The following is an 18,397-nucleotide window of genomic DNA, read 5'->3' on the forward strand; positions in this document are numbered from 1 at the left end:
TAGGACCCACTGTTGTAGAACATTGGTCTCTAGTTCGAGAGGTTGCATCAGAAATATTTTGCTACATGAAAGGAAAAAATAGTGTAGAATCAACCTGGACTGTATTGCACTCTGGAAAGTTGTGGTTTAAGGACAGCAAACATTTCTGTTAAATCTCAAGTGTCCTTTTGGGGGACATAATTTGCTCAATGCCAAATGGTTGCAGATTACGCACTTTTTATGTACTGCTACTTTGCAGTGACTTTGAAATGTTATTGCCTACGTTTAGAAAAATATACATTGCTAACATGCCCTAGTTCGAGAGGATGCATCAGAAATATTTTGATACATGAAAGGAAAAAATAGTGTAGAATCAACCTGGACTGTATTGCACTCTGGAAAGTTGTGGTTTACGGTCAGCAAACATTTCTGTTAAATCTCAAGTGTCCTTTTGGGGGACATAATTTGCTCAATGCCAAATGGTTGCAGATTACGCACTTTTTATGTACTGCTACTTTGCAGTGACTTTGAAATGTTATTGCCTACGTTTAGAAAAATATACATTGCTAACATGCCCTAGTTCGAGAGGATGCATCAGAAATATTTTTATACATGAAAGGAAAAAATAGTGTAGAATCAACCTGGACTGTATTGCACTGTGGAAAGTTGTGGTTTAAGGACAGCAAACATTTCTGTTAAATCTCAAGTGTCCTTTTGGGGGACATAATTTGCTCAATGCCAAATGGTTGCAGATTACGCACTTTTTATGTACCGCTACTTTGCAGTGACTTTGAAATGTTATTGCCTACGTTTAGAAAAATATACATTGCTAACATGCCCTAAAGCTTCCACCAAGCTTTAGAAAAGTTTAAAATTCAAAATAGGATAACATATTCAATTAGCACATATATATATATATATATATATATATATATATATAACCTGCCTAAAAGACCCATTTCCCCCAACAAGTAAATTATATTTAAGGAAAACATTGTATTACTTTTGATAGTTGTGTGCCTAACTCCTGTAATTAGTTCTCAAATACTTTTCTTGGGTCCTGTGCATGGCCTTTATTTTTGCCACACATTCAATTTCACTTTTGAGAACCAAAAAAACAAAAACATTTTTACTGTAAAATTTGCACTACGGTCAGGGACCGTATTTCACATGAAATATGAGCTTAGTTGTGAGTAACAAACCAGAAGCGCTAAACACTGTAATAACTACCAAGGAAAGCATGCATTTTGATGATAAAAAAACTCCCTATGTGGACTCTTTAAATTACCAAGCTTTATGTTGCAAACAGAGCCAAACAAACAATGTTAATACTATAACTCAAAATTCTTTGAAATTAAGTAGTCTAACAGAATCATAATTTGATTCCTATAAAAAGAACATTTTAAAATTGATGAAAAAGTACAATTTATTTGATTCTTGCTTTATCTCGCCTTCAGGGGACCTTCGAGAGGGTTGCTGTATTTATTGCACATCATGTAACATAATTTATGCTCATCGCTTATGGTTCCAAAGAAGTACTTGGCGCAAATATCCTTCAATTTCCTAGATGTTCCGCATCCATATGCTAAGGTTGTGTTATCCCTTCTTCAGTTACCATTGGAGAACTTGGAGAACTTCCTTTTCATTTTCTCCTCCAAATGTATTGAACATATACGAAAGTATTATTAACAGTACTGTAAAAATGCCCTCATTTTAGTCATGTGTAAACATTATTTAAAACAGCCAGTTCAAGATATGTCTGCAATGTTAAAACGTCACCTTCTGTTATCATCAATGGGAAATATTTGATACTTTGAAAGCACCTTGAATCATCCGTTGAGTGGCTGGTTGATCACCTCACAGTCAGAAGGGTGGTATAGATTGGTCGTACAACTAGCTGTTACAAATGACCATGTCATCAGATGAACTATTTCTTATTTATAATGCTAATATAAGTGCCAAGTTAAATTGCATGTAAACTTTTCTTCCATAATGTCATAGTTTTTTAAATGTGCATTAATCAGCTACGATTCATCTTCATCCACCAGAAGAGGTTCTACTTCAAAAGACGTGGAGTCGGAACCTGGCTTCTTGTGCTTTCTGTACAGGACAAACTGTGCAGTTATCTGTAGTACTGTCAAGGAGAACATTTTAAACACAATTATTTGCATCGTTTAACGTTTTGGGGTTTGCTCAATGTCTACATTATACAATGTATTTAGATTTAAAACACCTGAGGTTCTAGGAGGTCTTCAACTAAATTTGAGAAGGTCAGCTTCTTCGAGGGTGCTGACAGAACTCGAGGGTGTAAGGACCCTTTTGGTATTGTCTGCACGTCAAGGAACATATAAGTTCTCACAAACATGGCAACCGTGATCACCGGAGCAGGGTCACTGGTTTGCCTGACACGTGTGTATGTGTGTTTGGGGTACCGGTTTATGAATTGCTGAATCTGTGATAAACCAGATGTATGAAGAAAACTTGTGAGGTAAACAAATGGAAACTCCTCATTTGGGTAAAATAATGTCTTAAAAGAGCTGAAACACACATAAAAGTTTGGGATTACATTTTTGCACGTTACCTGCAGTGCAAACAGTGGAATTTGAGAATTGTATTTAGATTTCAGTTTCCGTGCCACTCCAATAATATCGATCACACATGATGTTGCAATGATCAAATAAAGGAAACTTAGATAAACCCGAATGGAAAACAAAACGTTCATCAGGCTATCATGCTCGAGGTTAGCGGTACAGCTTCAAAACCACTGTCAAGAATCTGCTGTCGGGGTGGAAGGAATAGGGAAAAACACGGAGAGGACAAACAGAAAATGCTGAACAGAAAGCTCTGCAATGTCGCACACCAACCACGTATAAAAGAGTTAAATGAAAGTGTGGTACTGTGAGTGTGCTTACCCTGGCAATGTCAGGTATGTAGAGTGACAAACACATTAAGGTCACATTGAGGAAAGGATAAAGCCTAACGGCTAGGGCAGTCGACTTCAAATCTGGGGAACCGGTGTTGCAGGGTTTCTGTACTCACACAGAACTGTGCACAGAGGAGTGGAACCTCGGCAAATTAGGATGTCCCAAAACTTACCTTAGCAACCAACTCACCCCTTACCGAGCTAGCTACAGTGTCTCATTGGACATATCAAACACCCAATGTTTAGACAAACCAGAACATGAACTTACAGTACCTCAGGGTACGTGGGACTCATGAACACTCTTTCGTTATATTATCATTACAAACCAGAACATGGAGTAAAGAAGACACATGTGCATTTGAAATGTTTATTTACTAATGCCGTCTTCTCAGGCGCAGTATCTTAGATAATACAAGTATACTTATTATCAGTAGCAAAATTATCAGCATAGTTACTAAGACATAAAAAGCGAATGGTGACAGCATGTTAACATGCTGTAATGAATAAGAGTTAACAACACTTATATCTCACCCTCCCTAACACATATATTATATTATTAGCTAAGAAGGTCTCTTTGGGTTGTTTTAGGGCGGGCCCATACCTTAGTGTCCTAGCATGAAGGAATCACATCAGCATACACCAGCTCTCTCTGCATGTGCACCGCATCAAGTCTGTTAACAATTCTCGTGCAAAGCCATATCAATCCCGCCTCAAGCCCAAGTTGGCAAAGGCTGCACTTGTGTTATGACTATGAAAGCGTGGAGATCAGACCTCATAACAATTCCATATCGTGTTGCTCCTGAAACTTCAGCACTCTCCGTGCAGACATGGTTTATTAAACCAGACTGATATCAGAGCAATAACATATTATTCTCACATACACCACGGCAAACCACTAGGTTGAAAGCTAAGTCAACAATTAAGGGTCGTGTGCAGAAGTTGCAAGAAAGGAAAAATGGCGTTTAAATCTCAAATGTACCTATGCTAACTTAACACGATATAAGGATATATAGGAGCTATACAACACCCCCCCATGATCCGAGAACGGACTAAATAAGATAACAGAAGTGCCATCACATGAGAGCAGAATCCAAATATAAACGAGCATGAATAAAAATTCAATTATAAAAACTAATGCTAAAAAATAGCCCACAAGTATAATGTGGCTCAAGCCAATAGGCAAGCAAAAAATAAAATGTCTTGACCAAAAAGTCAATAAAATCAAGGAAATGCTATCAATCAGCATGTCAATTTGAGGCAGTGTCTATGATAAGACAGTATATGAAAAGTAAGCCGCAACAGCCTCCAGGAGGAAGTCACTGTCCTCATCAGAAAACAGTTCAGCCATCCAATTTAAAAGATGAAAGGAACATACGTGATCTTCCAGCACCGGATCCTCTATAACCATCAGAGGACAGCTCGGTGGGTTCTCAAGAAAACTTAGTTCCAAGAAATTTTGCGCTGCCGACAACACATCCCAGGGACCCATTAGTCCATGTGCCACCGCCAAGGCCATAATCCTTTCGTCAGAACAAACCAACTCGTGAGCAATGATAGGACTCATCAGTTGATCAAAATCGACGTCAGAAGATGCTGGTCCGCAGAGACACAAATCAATGGCCCAAAGGAAATCGCAGGTCAGACAGCGAAATACAGGCTGGACACAGGTGAAATAGGAGAACCGAAAAGATAATCCAAACGCCGTGCTTAGAGTCGCTAACGGCAGTGTGCCATAGTAATCAAGCATGCGGTTGCGAAACCGCGTCAGTAGTAGCTGTGCGTGGTCTTGCACAGGAAGGGCATCCATATTTAAAAAGGCAGAAAACCACCAATGCGCCAGCCGCTAATGCAAGCAAAAACGGGAGCCCTCCAAATAAGGATGAAAAAATAGAATGGAAGAAGGCAGGGATGACTCCAAATATCTTCTCAAAGGAAGTCACGAGACCACCGCTAACAACTTTAAAAAAATGTGCTAGGCCCGTTGTGGAGGATGCGTTAAAGATAGAACGGACCATGGCTCCGAAATGCAAAGGCAAATCAGTGTTTAATAGAGCCTGAACCTCCGTACGGGTGTTAGCAATGTGAAGCACGAAAGTTTCACGGGCCGAGCTCAAGGCCACCTCTTTCTGGGACAATAGAGCTCTTATTCTAGCCATGCCGCTGAATTCTGCTCCCAAGGTCGGTATCTGTGGCCAAATGGAAGACTCCCTATGTTCACGTGTGGGAGGATAAAGAACATTTCTGCAGCAAATAACTCGCTCACTAACCGTTACTATGAAAGCTATACCTTTAATTAAACCACAGCAGTTTTCATTATTGAGCATTAAATAACTACCATTCTCTAACAATTTAAACGTGGGGATGATAGCAGGAACTGGCGTGCCCTGTAAAACGCAAGCCATATTCGGTCGGTCCTTGTTACATGAACCGTGTAACTGTATGTGTCTGCACATTAAAGAATGATCTGGCGTCTCAGTACACTCATCCCCTGTTAGATAAACCTCTTGTTCATCCTTGAAACATCTGTATGTGTATGGGAGTGACCAGACTTCATGAAGAAAACCGCTACCTAAGGGTTCAAAACGACCTATTGGCACATACTTCATACAATTTGAAAACTTATATAAAGCAAAAGGCAGCGTTATTAAACCGTGGATAAGCCACGTAGCAGCAGTGGCTTCTGCCACAGAAAAAGGTAAAGATTCCAACCTTTCAATATGGAGCATAGAAAAGGAAGCATCACGCATTGAAAGCAAGCGTTGTTTGTCTGTCAAATTAAACGGTGCAAATAAAGAAGAAACATTCATGTATCCCCAGGGAACTTTACCCATTTTCAGAGTCTGAAGTGTCCATGCAAACTGCATGATTGAACGTAATTGATTTTGACCATGGTATAATACAGACACTTCATCATGCACAATATCAACAACAGACGACACAATATTATCTAATGTGTAAATTCTAGAGGAAAGCACGTTAATGCTATTGTCAACCACTGCAAGCACTTTCTCAAGATTTGCCTGATCAATAGCCCTAAGGCGTGAAGCAGCCTCAATCTGTGAGAGTTTCCAAATTTCATTGTAAACACCATATAACCAACGTTTCGACCTGCCACTAGCTGGGCCCTTAATGAAATCATTCAAATCCACGTCTGCATTCAGTTTGGAAAGGTGATACTTAACCGCAGGTAAAGTTGAATGTTTCAGCCAAGCTTGACACAACTTGCCCACAGAGTAAGAGGTGACAGTATGACTCAAATCAAAACGGGGATCAGATCTAACAGCCTTAAAACCGTCAGTTATATTTAAAAATCTCTTTTGGCAAGAATCAGCACTACGGTGCCAAAGCAGCCAACCCTTGGGATTCATACTGGAAATGTTAAAGGAGGAATTCAGAAGCAGAGCCTGTATATCTCTAATGGACAATTTAGTAAAATTACTCCAATTCTCATATTCCTCCAACTCCGGGAAAGACGGGGTGTTTAACCTTTTAGATGTAGCCAATCCAAAGCATGTTGTCTGGGAAATGGTTTCATTTAAAAACCACATATGATGTGGGATGAGACATGCACGGTGCAAAGCCTCAGTGCCTCGTACCTGCCAGGCTCTTGAGCCCCAAACTGATTTAAGGTCTATGGTATCCTTCCATAGCTCATACCCCCCAGTAACTAATTGATCCAGGAAGGCCTTCGAATACAACAATTTTGTATTTGTAAGTCGAACCTTGGACAGTGGCTGTTTTTGAAATTTAAAATAAAAGGACTCTGGATTGGACTGATTAAAGTCAGTGAAATAGGTATACTTTTTAAGAAACGTTTCTGAACTCCCTTGTGTAGGCGCTGGGCAATGTTCCCACTGAGTAAAATTAACCGCATCCCTTCGGGAAGATGTCTTGTGTAAGAAGTGATTGCCATAATGTTGGTAACAGAACAATTCACCATAATTAGCAGATTCTAAATATAAATCCTCAGCATCAAAGGCAGCATAGTATTTCAAATCAGAAAACAAACTTTCCACAGCATTAACATCCCAATCATCAGAACGAATGTTTTGTTTCACCACATCCCCCATATTAACTCTCAGTACATTAGGAACATTAACGACTTCCGTTGGACCATGAATCTGAAAACGAACTGCATCCCACGCGATTCCATCCAGAACAGGCCATGCCGTGATGTTAACCAAAGCTAAATCTCTTTTTAATCTGTGTGTAGAATGTGAAGAGGAAAGTGGGGCCAATGTTCCATTTAAATGAGTAATGCAAGTTCTCTCCTCGACATAGTGTCCATTCATAATTCGAAAAAAATAAAACACAAAACCAATTGACATAAAAAGGTAAACTGAAAAAAGGACCAGCCAAATGTATATCCACGGAGATATCAAAAAATGTTTTTTAAACAGGCTAGCATATACTGCAATTTTAGAGGGTTTTTTCGAGGCAAGGGAAGCAGAGTCAAATGAAAATCTGGATTCCGTGGCTAAACGAGCTTGCAGGTCAGGCATGGACAAATCAGTGGGGTATGTATAGTCTGTCTCATCAACGTTAGTTCCTGGTAAATTATTCAATAATGGACTGGAAACAGCAGGTAATTCGATGGCCACCTCAGGTTCATTATTAGAAGCAGTGGGCATAATTGAATTTCTCAAAATGGAAGGACAGGAAACAGCCGGTGTCATGCTAAGAAGAATCGGCCACTCTGTGTATCTTGACATTGTCAATAGAAATAAACCTGTTTTCCTTACGACCTGGGAGTGGTGGTAAAATGACTGTTCTTGTGCCCTTCACTCCAAGCACTGGGACTGGAGCTCGATAGGAGGGACCAAACTCTTTCTTGTTGTCGATCTTCTCTCGAACCAGTTCTCCAACTTGGGGTAGCCAGCCAACTACCGCGATCTGCAACGCATCATCCGAAGCGGAGGGCAAATGTTCCTTTGCAAGAGTGTCTCTGGTCTTTTGTAGATTCTGTAAAACATTGCAATGTTCATCTGCGTCAAAGGAAGCGGCGCGAACCACTGAGTCTAGACCGTCAAGGTCAGGGACGAACATCTTGATGCCAAAGAGCATTTCGTATGGGGTCCGCCCACCCAGAGACCTTCTAGGGAGATTATTAAGAGCACGCTGCACGCCATAGAGGTGAGCCAGCCAGTTTCTGCCAGTGCCTATAACTCGGGCTGTCAAAGATTGCTTTAAATCACGGTTCATTCGTTCAACTACACTATTACCCTCAGGTCTGTAGGGTGACGAAAACTTGACTTGGACCCCCATCGAAGTCATGGCATCCTTATACGCCTTAGAGGCGAAAGCCGGACCCTGATCCGAATGGAAGGTACCACAGGCAAAAATCCCTATAAAGATACGCAAATCTCTGATGACAGTCCGGGAATCAGCGCTGCGATGTGGCCATACCCACACAAAGCGTGTGCATGAGTCAACTGCTACTAAGATGTATTTATACGCAGTATCAGATGAAAATGGACCGCAGTGATCTAAATAAACACAGCCTAGTGGTTTATTAGAAATGTACAACTGAGTCTGAGGCGGACGCGTAGCAGTTGAAGGTTTAATCTGCTGGCATATGTCACAAAGAAGGACATAATCACGCGTCTGTTTGTACAGTCCCCGCCACCAGAAACGTTGTTGTAGTTGCGTTACAGTGGCTGAGACGCCCGCATGCGCAGACGCCACACCTTCATGAGCCGCTGTAATCAAGTCTGTTCTGCGATCCGAGTTGGGAATCAGCCGTTCCCCAACATCAGGAATTGTCACAAAAGGAACCTTTTCGGGACTTAAGTGGTATTTATACTTCGAAGGGAATCCCGAAGGATGTTTACTTCCCTTCTCAGAGGCAGCAATCGCTGCCAAGATGTCGCTATCAATCTTGGTTTTAGACCTAGTAACTGCTGCAACTAAGTATGTAGATACTGCTGATTTCGCCGCTTCATCAGCAAGCGAGTTGCCAACAGCGTGTACTCCCACGCGCTGATGACCGAGAGTATGAATCACATAAACGAGTGGCAACATAGCCTTAAGCTCTGCCACTCGAACCCAGATCATTTTATGTTTTATTGTGCTACCCTTGGAATCATGAAAATCATTTTGAATCCAAAAGAACAAGTTTTCATTGTAAGACTGGACACAGTAGTAAGAATCACTTACAATTAGAGTAGTAACACTTGGATCTGCGTACTCCAAAGCTAGTAAGAGAGCACGAAGCTCTGCCAATTGTGCGGTGCAATCGCCCAGGGGCAACGTGTGTACCTCCCTGGAAATGAACTCATCATTCAACATAGCACCGACCACAATGGCGCACGCGGAAACGTAGGCATGTTTAGAGCCATGCGCAACCTGCGCCGACCCATCAGTGTAAATGATGCAATGGAAGTCCTCCAAAGGTCGCATCGCCAGAGGAGCAGGGTGAACGAATTCATACTGCAAGTACTCCTGCGACCGTAAGGAAGCGTCAAAAATAAACATGACATCCGTGGATGACAATGACGCAGCCCACTGAATCCACCGAGGGTGCAAAGCCTTTGAATTTGGTACACTTGCTTTCGTGACTGCCTCCAAATGAGGACAGGGTGTTACCACTAGCATGCGTTTCCCCTGTGACAGAGCTCGTTCCTTTAGAATAGCCATCTGTACAGCAGTTAAAACCTTTTCTATGGTGGGAAACCGCATCTCAGCCGAAGTGTACAAGTGTGACTTGTAAGCAATAGGTACCGTGTCACCTTCATTAAAAGTGAGGTACGTGAAACCCACCGTCCCAGGAATTATTCTTATGACCAGGTTGGTGTGGTTATCACGAGTCAGTAAATATTTAGAAGCGAGCAGATCAGCCTGCAAGGATTGCAAAATTGCTGAATGCTCAGGCAGCCAGCATGATTTAGAGAAAGTCGGTTGTATCAAAGCATACAAAGGCTTGATACGCTGGGCATATTCCGGAATGTAAGTTCTGCCGAAATTCAAAAAGCCCAGTAAGGATTGTAATTTTTTCAGTGTTGTTGGTGCGCGCAATTGTGCGCACTTCTCCAAGAAGTGAGGAGCCAAACCTCTACCTTCATTGTTGAGCTCATAGCCCAAAAACAACACTGTGTGTTCAGCAATGTGCGATTTTGCAAAGTTGAATTTGTAACCCATGTCTGCGAAGTTGCAAACAAGAGAATTTACACGACACAGATGCTCCCAAATATCGTCGTCTGTGAGATATATGTCATCCACATACGAAAAAGCATCAGGGTCGAGTGCCTCCAGAATAGAGACAATTCGAGCGGTAAATACACCAGGACTATTCTTGTAGCCCATTGGAAGACGCCGGAATTGCTTTTGGACTCCAGCGCTTGTAAAACTGGTCCATTGGGAGCTAAAGCTGTCCAATCTGTGGGCATAAAAACCATTGGATATGTCAAGCGTTGTCTTGAAACGCTTACGCACGAGACTATCCACTAGGGCAGAGCCGTGGGTATTCTGTACAGCACAGTTACGGCAATGCGAGTTTAAATGCCGGTAATCCAAAACCAAACGATATGATCCGTCAGGTTTATTCACAGTAAAAAGGGGATTATTCATCGGTGACACACACGTTTCAATAACTCCCTGATATTCCAATTGTTCAAGGATTTCCGCGACGGAAGATTTTGCTTCACGCCGAATGGGATATTGAGGTTGAGGCTGCGGCTGAGACCGCAACTGAATTTCGTGGCAAGGCGACAATTTATCCCAACCACATTGGTTACGGTACAGAGCCGGCGCGAGAGCCCGAGCCCACTCTTCTGCAAAATGCTGCGCATGCTCTTTCGAGACAGTGTTCGCGAAACTGGGTAGGATTACCTCCTCCCCTCGCGGCGCCGCGAGCACAAAAGGTGGGGGCCAGTCAGCCTCCGAAAGTAAAATATCATATGTAGAAGACAGATTCTCCCAAAATACACCTTTAACGGTACGCTGTATGTCACCTTCAATTAACAGGACAATTTCATATAGTCTTTCAGGGGGAGCAAGTCTCGTATCCGCTGTTTCTATCACAACGTAGACATCAGTCGCTGTCACCCTCAGTAGTGGACGCAGCGCCTCTCTGACTATGGTTATCTCCGCCGCGCTGTCCAGCAAGGTCAGAGCCCACGTCAGATTCCGAAGCCGCGTTCTCACTATCTGTGGCATATCGATGCGCTGTTAAGGCTGCGACTTTCTTTTTCGCAAACTGCGGACGCCTAGGCGTAGAATCCTCCTGCTTCACTGCGCCGTCCGTCTGGCGGGACTGACCACGTCCTTGTTGGCCACCACGTCCACGTCCACCCCCTCCTCCTCCACCGGTCTTCGGGGCCGATGTGTCCTGAAAGGAACGAGGAGAGCGTTGATCAGAACCCTGAAAACGATCAGGTGATTTAATCATCGCGCGGTCGCGCAAATCATAAACTTTTTCGGATGGCGCAGGAGCTTGTATTGCAGGAAAAGTACCCTGAGTCTGCATTGTCTGCTTCCCCTGTGTCTGTTTTTTAGGCCAATTTTGTTTCTTGGACTTTGGCTGGGCATCTGTCACTGCAGATTGCCCCTGTGGTTGTTTTTTCTCCTTCACTGGAAAATATTTCAGACCTCTACTTGTGCGGCCAATCGTTTTATAAGCGGCCACCACAATCTTTGCTAACTGGCGGGGTTTGTCGGCATCGGGCAGAGCAGCCAAAGCATTCGACACCTGAAAGTTAACTGCATCTCCTTTAACATTGGAGAGAATGAGATCACTTACAATCTCAAAAGAACCACACAGGCGCATACCCAATTCAACCGCTGCCTCTGGACCGTGATCATTCTGAACACGTCTAACGATTTCAGGCAGGGCAGTCATAGACGGGGTGCCGAAGCACCTTGTATAAACTGCCGCAAACGTTTTTCCCCAGCTGTCACAGTCAGCAAGTTCAGGAGTAATATCCTTCGGGAGAGTAATCGTCAACATTCTATGTTTATCAGCAGGAGTAGAATTCGGAAAAACCGCTTCCAGTTGATCAAACTTCTCTGCTAGCCAGAATGGGAAGTCATCGTTGTCAACAGGACGCGCACCAAAAACCGAATTTACCATCACTGGATTGAGACGCATTCCGCCTCGTTCCATGGGAGCGGCCGCACCCCCCTGGGGACCACCAGGAAGATGTCGACCGATGTATTGCACTAAAGCACGAATCACGGAAATGGAAACTACATGTAGCCTGCGAATTTCTGCCAGGGTACAAGCCCCGTGATTCGGGTGCGGGGTAAAGCCACCCAACGCAGGCCAATTAGTACCTGGAATTGAGAGTGGACCTAACCTCGCACGGGACAAAGAGTGGGGGAGGGCGCCATCAAACCAAACTCGATGCTGCCAATGATCAATAGGTATTTCCAATGCCCTGTATGGCGTATATTCAGCCGGGACATCCGAGGCGGTGTAGGAGTGGTACAAACCAGAATTAGCGTCCACAGCCGGAAACGTAACCCAAGAGTAAAACAACTCGTAAGGAAACGCCGGATCTGCACTTACCACGAAAATCACAGCCATCCCATCTACTGGGACCTGGTACGTCTGAAGATGGTTGCGTACCGCTACGCGACTATGCTGCGCAATAGCCACCGCTGCCGCCATTACAGAATTGGAAACAAGAAAACACAAAGAATACTTTGTAGCACAACTGGGTAGTAATTCAAAGAAACCGTTTAAGTAAGAATCAAGCTTGAATAAAGACCTATTTCAAAAAATAGGTAGGTTTCACCAACACCCCGTTTTCCGGAAACGGATGTGAAGGGGTTAAGGCATGAACGATAAACTACTCGAGTGTCATGATATAAGACCACCGAAAACGTTGGGCGCCATGTTGCAGGGTTTCTGTACTCACACAGAACTGTGCACAGAGGAGTGGAACCTCGGCAAATTAGGATGTCCCAAAACTTACCTTAGCAACCAACTCACCCCTTACCGAGCTAGCTACAGTGTCTCATTGGACATATCAAACACCCAATGTTTAGACAAACCAGAACATGAACTTACAGTACCTCAGGGTACGTGGGACTCATGAACACTCTTTCGTTATATTATCATTACAAACCAGAACATGGAGTAAAGAAGACACATGTGCATTTGAAATGTTTATTTACTAATGCCGTCTTCTCAGGCGCAGTATCTTAGATAATACAAGTATACTTATTATCAGTAGCAAAATTATCAGCATAGTTACTAAGACATAAAAAGCGAATGGTGACAGCATGTTAACATGCTGTAATGAATAAGAGTTAACAACACTTATATCTCACCCTCCCTAACACATATATTATATTATTAGCTAAGAAGGTCTCTTTGGGTTGTTTTAGGGCGGGCCCATACCTTAGTGTCCTAGCATGAAGGAATCACATCAGCATACACCAGCTCTCTCTGCATGTGCACCGCATCAAGTCTGTTAACAATTCTCGTGCAAAGCCATATCAATCCCGCCTCAAGCCCAAGTTGGCAAAGGCTGCACTTGTGTTATGACTATGAAAGCGTGGAGATCAGACCTCATAACAATTCCATATCGTGTTGCTCCTGAAACTTCAGCACTCTCCGTGCAGACATGGTTTATTAAACAAGACTGATATCAGAGCAATAACATATTATTCTCACATACACCACGGCAAACCACTAGGTTGAAAGCTAAGTCAACAATTAAGGGTCGTGTGCAGAAGTTGCAAGAAAGGAAAAATGGCGTTTAAATCTCAAATGTACCTATGCTAACTTAACACGATATAAGGATATATAGGAGCTATACAACACCGGGTTCGAGTCTCAGTATTGACGCTCAACATCCTGTGATTCTAGGCAAATCACTTAATCTCGCTGTGCCTCACAAAAATGAATGTGTCCTCATGTAACGCAACTGGTGCTCATGTAAAGCGCTCTGATACCAGATTTCAGGTCAAATTTGCGCTATATAAAACTTCGAAAACACAAAAAAGGTCGTCGTACACTACAAAGTGATGAAACAACCAGGGACTTCATTAAGCAAACAAGTACCTTGCTATGTTTGGAGACCTGGGATAATCAAGTAAATGAGTTGCTAACAAATGCAGATTACCACACGCCGATTAAGTAATTGTTGCAGACCACTGGCTGTTAAGGTAGCCAACAATAATAATTAGAGCAGGTCTTAACTTTTACAATATGGCAGAATGCTGAAGTAACAAGCATTGGAAATGCAATAGGTCTCGCATTCACATGATTTTGAGCTTTTGGCATTGTAAATGACAATGCCTTCTATTTATGTTTTGGGTTTTAAAACATAAATACAAGGCATTGTTATTTACAATACTAATAGCTTAAAAAATGCAATGAACCTCACCATCTATACCAACAGAAAGGACGCTTCAGATATATCGGCTCAAAGAGCAAACACCCCAACTGGCGCAGATGAAAGCACCTCAGAATACTGAACGGACAGCAACTTCACCTCAAAGCAGACATCGCTTGTCACAAAATGAAGGGACCCGTGCACCCGCGGTATTTCATCTTAATGGCAGAAACAGGAGTTGTCAATAAAACGCACAAACAGCAGCTGCTCTTTAAACAGTTGGGCTGGTGCTTTCATTGGCAGCGCTGGCAGGGGCAATAGGTGGTGCAATCTGCAGTGGCCTCCTGACGAAGGCCCTGACACTTATTGTTCTTACAAATTAAGCACGGTCAGGCTGATATTCAACAAGCTGCACCCTACTGTGAAACTGCACATTCTAAGCTCTACTGCACAACACACGAGCTGCTGCCCTCGGCTCAGCAGTAAAGCTGGAATGAGGTCAAATCTTAGCTACCCAATTCTACACTATCAAATGCAGTTTCCTATGAAATATTTCAGCTATACAGGCAGATATTAATAAGCACATGCAAGCAAAGGCAGTAACTCGCATTGCAAGGCCGGCGGCAGTAACTCCCTCGCATGTTTACTTGGCCTGCACGCCTCCACCGCCCCTGTGCACCTGCGCATACTTACCCCGAGTTGACCGAAGCAGAGCTCGGTCCTTGATGGGCTGGTCCGCTGATCTCTGGGCCCGTTCTCCAGCGGGATGAGAGGGGAGGGATCCGGCTCAAGGTGTGCTCGCCCGCCACTGCCCTCAAAAGCATTTATGTGACCTCTCTGGGACCGGCACTGCCCCCCCCCCCCCGAACAGGTTCCGCGAAGAGCCAGTCTAGATGCAAAGGACGATACACTGCCTCCTACGTAGTGCACATAAAATTAAAGGCCTACCTAACAGCGTTTTCATTACGTATGCACAAGGTGCATACTTATTTAAACACGGTTCACCCGCTGCACATTTGTTCTACCTGTCTAATTAGTCACAGCTGCAACACAGCGCCCACGCCTCCTGGGACCTACCGCCCCATTTCCCTTAAGACTTCCAAACACGGTTTCCACACTTCTCGCGTATCTTCTAAATAAAAGTTTGAATGCCCTAAAACAATAGCTCGATTACATTTCAGGATGCATATGATACACCATACCAAGATAGGAGGCTGCTGATTTGTGAAAATCACTGACACACTTAACCCAATATTTTTTTTAAAGAAACATGATCAATAGAATGGATAAATGCTGCCTATACAATTGCTGTCGTTACCACTGGAGGAATAAAATAATGTCGAGAAACAAGCAATCCTGCTTTGAGCCACCTCCACATGGACAGCCTTGCGCAGACCGCTGACACTAGACTGGGCCGTCTTTTAAAAACTGACCTTTTGTAAAGGTTGTTTTTCTCGCCTTTGCTGCCATTTCTCTGCCCGTCAAAAAAACAGATTTTGCTCTTCTCCCCATGAACCCTGAAGGTGAAATCATAGCCCCCACCGGGACCCCGAAGAGCGATATTCTGCCACAGGAGAAACCAAAGAGGCCCCCTTGGCGAGTTCACATGGAAAGGGGAAAACAGAATAGTTCAAGTAAAGCAAAAACACCTTTTTATAGAATATGAAAAACAGGCGAAACAAGTACACAGCATAGCACAACAAAAATAACCAGGCTATGTAGAATGTAGGCTGACACTTAAATAACAAAAACCCTTAAAATCTCCATGGCTCGGTTTGTTTACTAGCAGACCCAACTCAACTAGTTCAAGGACTGGAAGACGAACTGCAACATCTGAAATAGTTGTTGAAGTTGCAGAACCCGTTTCAGACGTTGCATCTAACTTCAGCGCAGCAGTCAGACTTTCAACCTCGCGGGCGTTGATAAAATTCGTGCCACTGAGTTAATTGTCAGTAACACCCGTTTTTTGTAGCACAGCACAGTACAGTGGAGAAGTGTGGCTCACTGGTTAGAAGCGGCAGACCCTGATGCAGAGGTCAGGCCCGGAACCAGGGTTCAATTCCCGTCGCGGCAGGGTCTTGGGCTCAATGTCTGCGGACTCAATAATTCTCGCCTCGTGCCTACTCTAATCATGGGTCCCACTCTGCAACTCTGGGCAATAGCTTGCTTAATCTCCACAACGGCCCCAGCAGCGCTGGGATGCCTGGCTTCACCTTGGGGGTGCCCAGGAGGGGACATCTCACAGGAAAAGCCAGGAAGGGTTCCACAGCGCTATGCAGCGCCAGGATGCCCCGAGATGGGGCGACAGTGCGCTTTACAAGTTTACACACATTTATACACACATTACAGCACTTAATACATTTCGTTTTTAAGCGAGTTTGGCGTTCTACATACAAGTTGCTGCCTTTTGTCCCAGTCACCTACCTCTGCCAGACATGCTACGCCTTCAAACCCAAAACAAACAGGAATCATGAAGGAGGCAGAAAGGTGGCGCGTGGAAAGGCTGCTCTGATCTTCTCTGGAGAGGGAAAGTGCGGCCTGCGCACGGTGCCAGGCTGGAAGCACTAAGCACACATGCCCCAACCACCTGTGTCTGTGGCGCGCACCCCCAGGGCGGACCAGAGTGGGTAGAACCTGTCAGCACATCCGTGACGGGCCCTAGACATCCACCCAGCATATACAACTCAAAGTGGCCTTCTTTGGGACAGGGACATGTGCTCTCCTCAGCACACGGTACGCCCAGCTCCCAAACAAGACTCCTTTGTGAGGGGACAGCATGGCAGCGCCGCCTGAGTGCGAGGGCTGCTGTCTGCTGAGGATAACCGAGGAGTGCGGGGCTAGCGGGGAAGAGGTGGCCAGTCAAAGAAGTGAGAGGGAGGGAGAAGAGGGGAAGGCATAACGAGCTGGAGAAGAAAGGGAGAAAGGAGAGGACCTCCAGCAGCAGAGGTTGATGGTGGGCGAGAAAAGTTAGGAAGAGAGAAGTGGAGCAAGGGATGAAGTGAAATAGGGGAGAGGACGACACAAGGCAGTCAAAGATGTATGTTTTTTTCACCGGACCTAATAGAACAGCGCTCACGTCCTTTCCTGCCCAGCCGCACAGTCTGCCGGAATACCCATGTCTTCCCAGTGACCCCTTGCACCTCTGAGCTCTGTACCTGCCTGCCGCCAACCAATCACAGAGCAGACTGGTGCATGCTCCAGGCGTGAAGGCAGCATGGTTGCAGGAAGCCTGGAGCACTGGCTCATGTGCTTCATAGCTGTTGTGAAGACTTTTCTTATCTGCTTGTTAAATAAACAAGCAGATAAGAAAAGTCTTTAAGACAGCCATGAAGCAGGCGATCCAGTCCGGACGGGCCGGACCAAAAAGCCAAAGGGAGGCAACCAAGAAAGCTTATTTCCAATGGCAGCCCACCGTTTACCATAAACAATGACGCTAGCCAATGGAAATAAGGTGTGGGGCTTCAAGCCCTTCTCTCAAAGTCCTCCTTGACAATAAATCTTGCCGAGCGAGCTTCGCATGTGCGCAGCAACGCTAGGCGAGACCTAAAAACTGTTGTAGTTATCCAGCTGAGAGGAGGTGGTTGAAGTGACAATACATACTTTGGCCCAATTCCCAAACCTACCTGGGAAAAAGTTGTTGATTATGTTTCATAGCGTCACAAGTATATTTGCAGCAAACTGGCAACTTTTAAGAATTCACAAGAATTTCTAGATGTAATCTGTATACCAACTCAAGCCAGAAAATCATTTGAATCTGCGCTTGATAGGAGTATATTTGTGAGCCTTTCAAGCTGGGAAACTACCTACCAACGTTTGGTGATCCACCACAAAATTGTAAGTTTGTGAGTGATGACCAACGTTAGCTGGTGGACTGATAAAGGAATACCCACAAAGAACAAGTTACTTACCTAGTATAATGGTGTCTCTGGTGGATACTCTATCTAACCACAGATTCCTCACCTTAGAGTAGATACCAAAGCAGTATCTCCCCAGGTGGAGGGTACGTGAAGTGAACTCAGACCTAAAAGACTTGCAGGACCGAGGGGAGAAATGTCCTTTCCACTGGACATGGCTGTCAATTCAGTAGTGCTTAGTGAATGTATTTACTGACGCCCATGTCGCAGCATGGAAGATGTCAAGGAGAGGCATTCCGTGTGCCAACGCAGTGGTACCAGTCTTAGCCCTAGTGGAGTATGATCTCAGAACTGCCAGT

The 18,397-nt window shown here is 44.2% G+C and overlaps 1 protein-coding gene across 1 annotated transcript in view; it reads right to left on the minus strand.

Annotated features, from left to right (window-relative positions):
• Window positions 1–1,257: 1,257 nt before the first annotated feature.
• Window positions 1,258–18,397, minus strand: part of LOC144792202 (lysosomal amino acid transporter 1 homolog) — a 157,674-nt gene continuing 140,534 nt past the window's right edge. The window contains exon 7 of the mRNA XM_078667102.1: window positions 1,258–2,105. Coding sequence (XP_078523228.1) covers window positions 2,004–2,105 — 102 coding nt within the window. The 3' untranslated portion in view covers window positions 1,258–2,003. The remainder of the gene's footprint in view (window positions 2,106–18,397) is intronic.

Source organism: Lissotriton helveticus, chromosome 11 (assembly GCF_964261635.1).
Source record: "Lissotriton helveticus chromosome 11, aLisHel1.1, whole genome shotgun sequence".
In the NCBI taxonomy this organism is placed as follows: domain Eukaryota; kingdom Metazoa; phylum Chordata; class Amphibia; order Caudata; family Salamandridae; genus Lissotriton; species Lissotriton helveticus.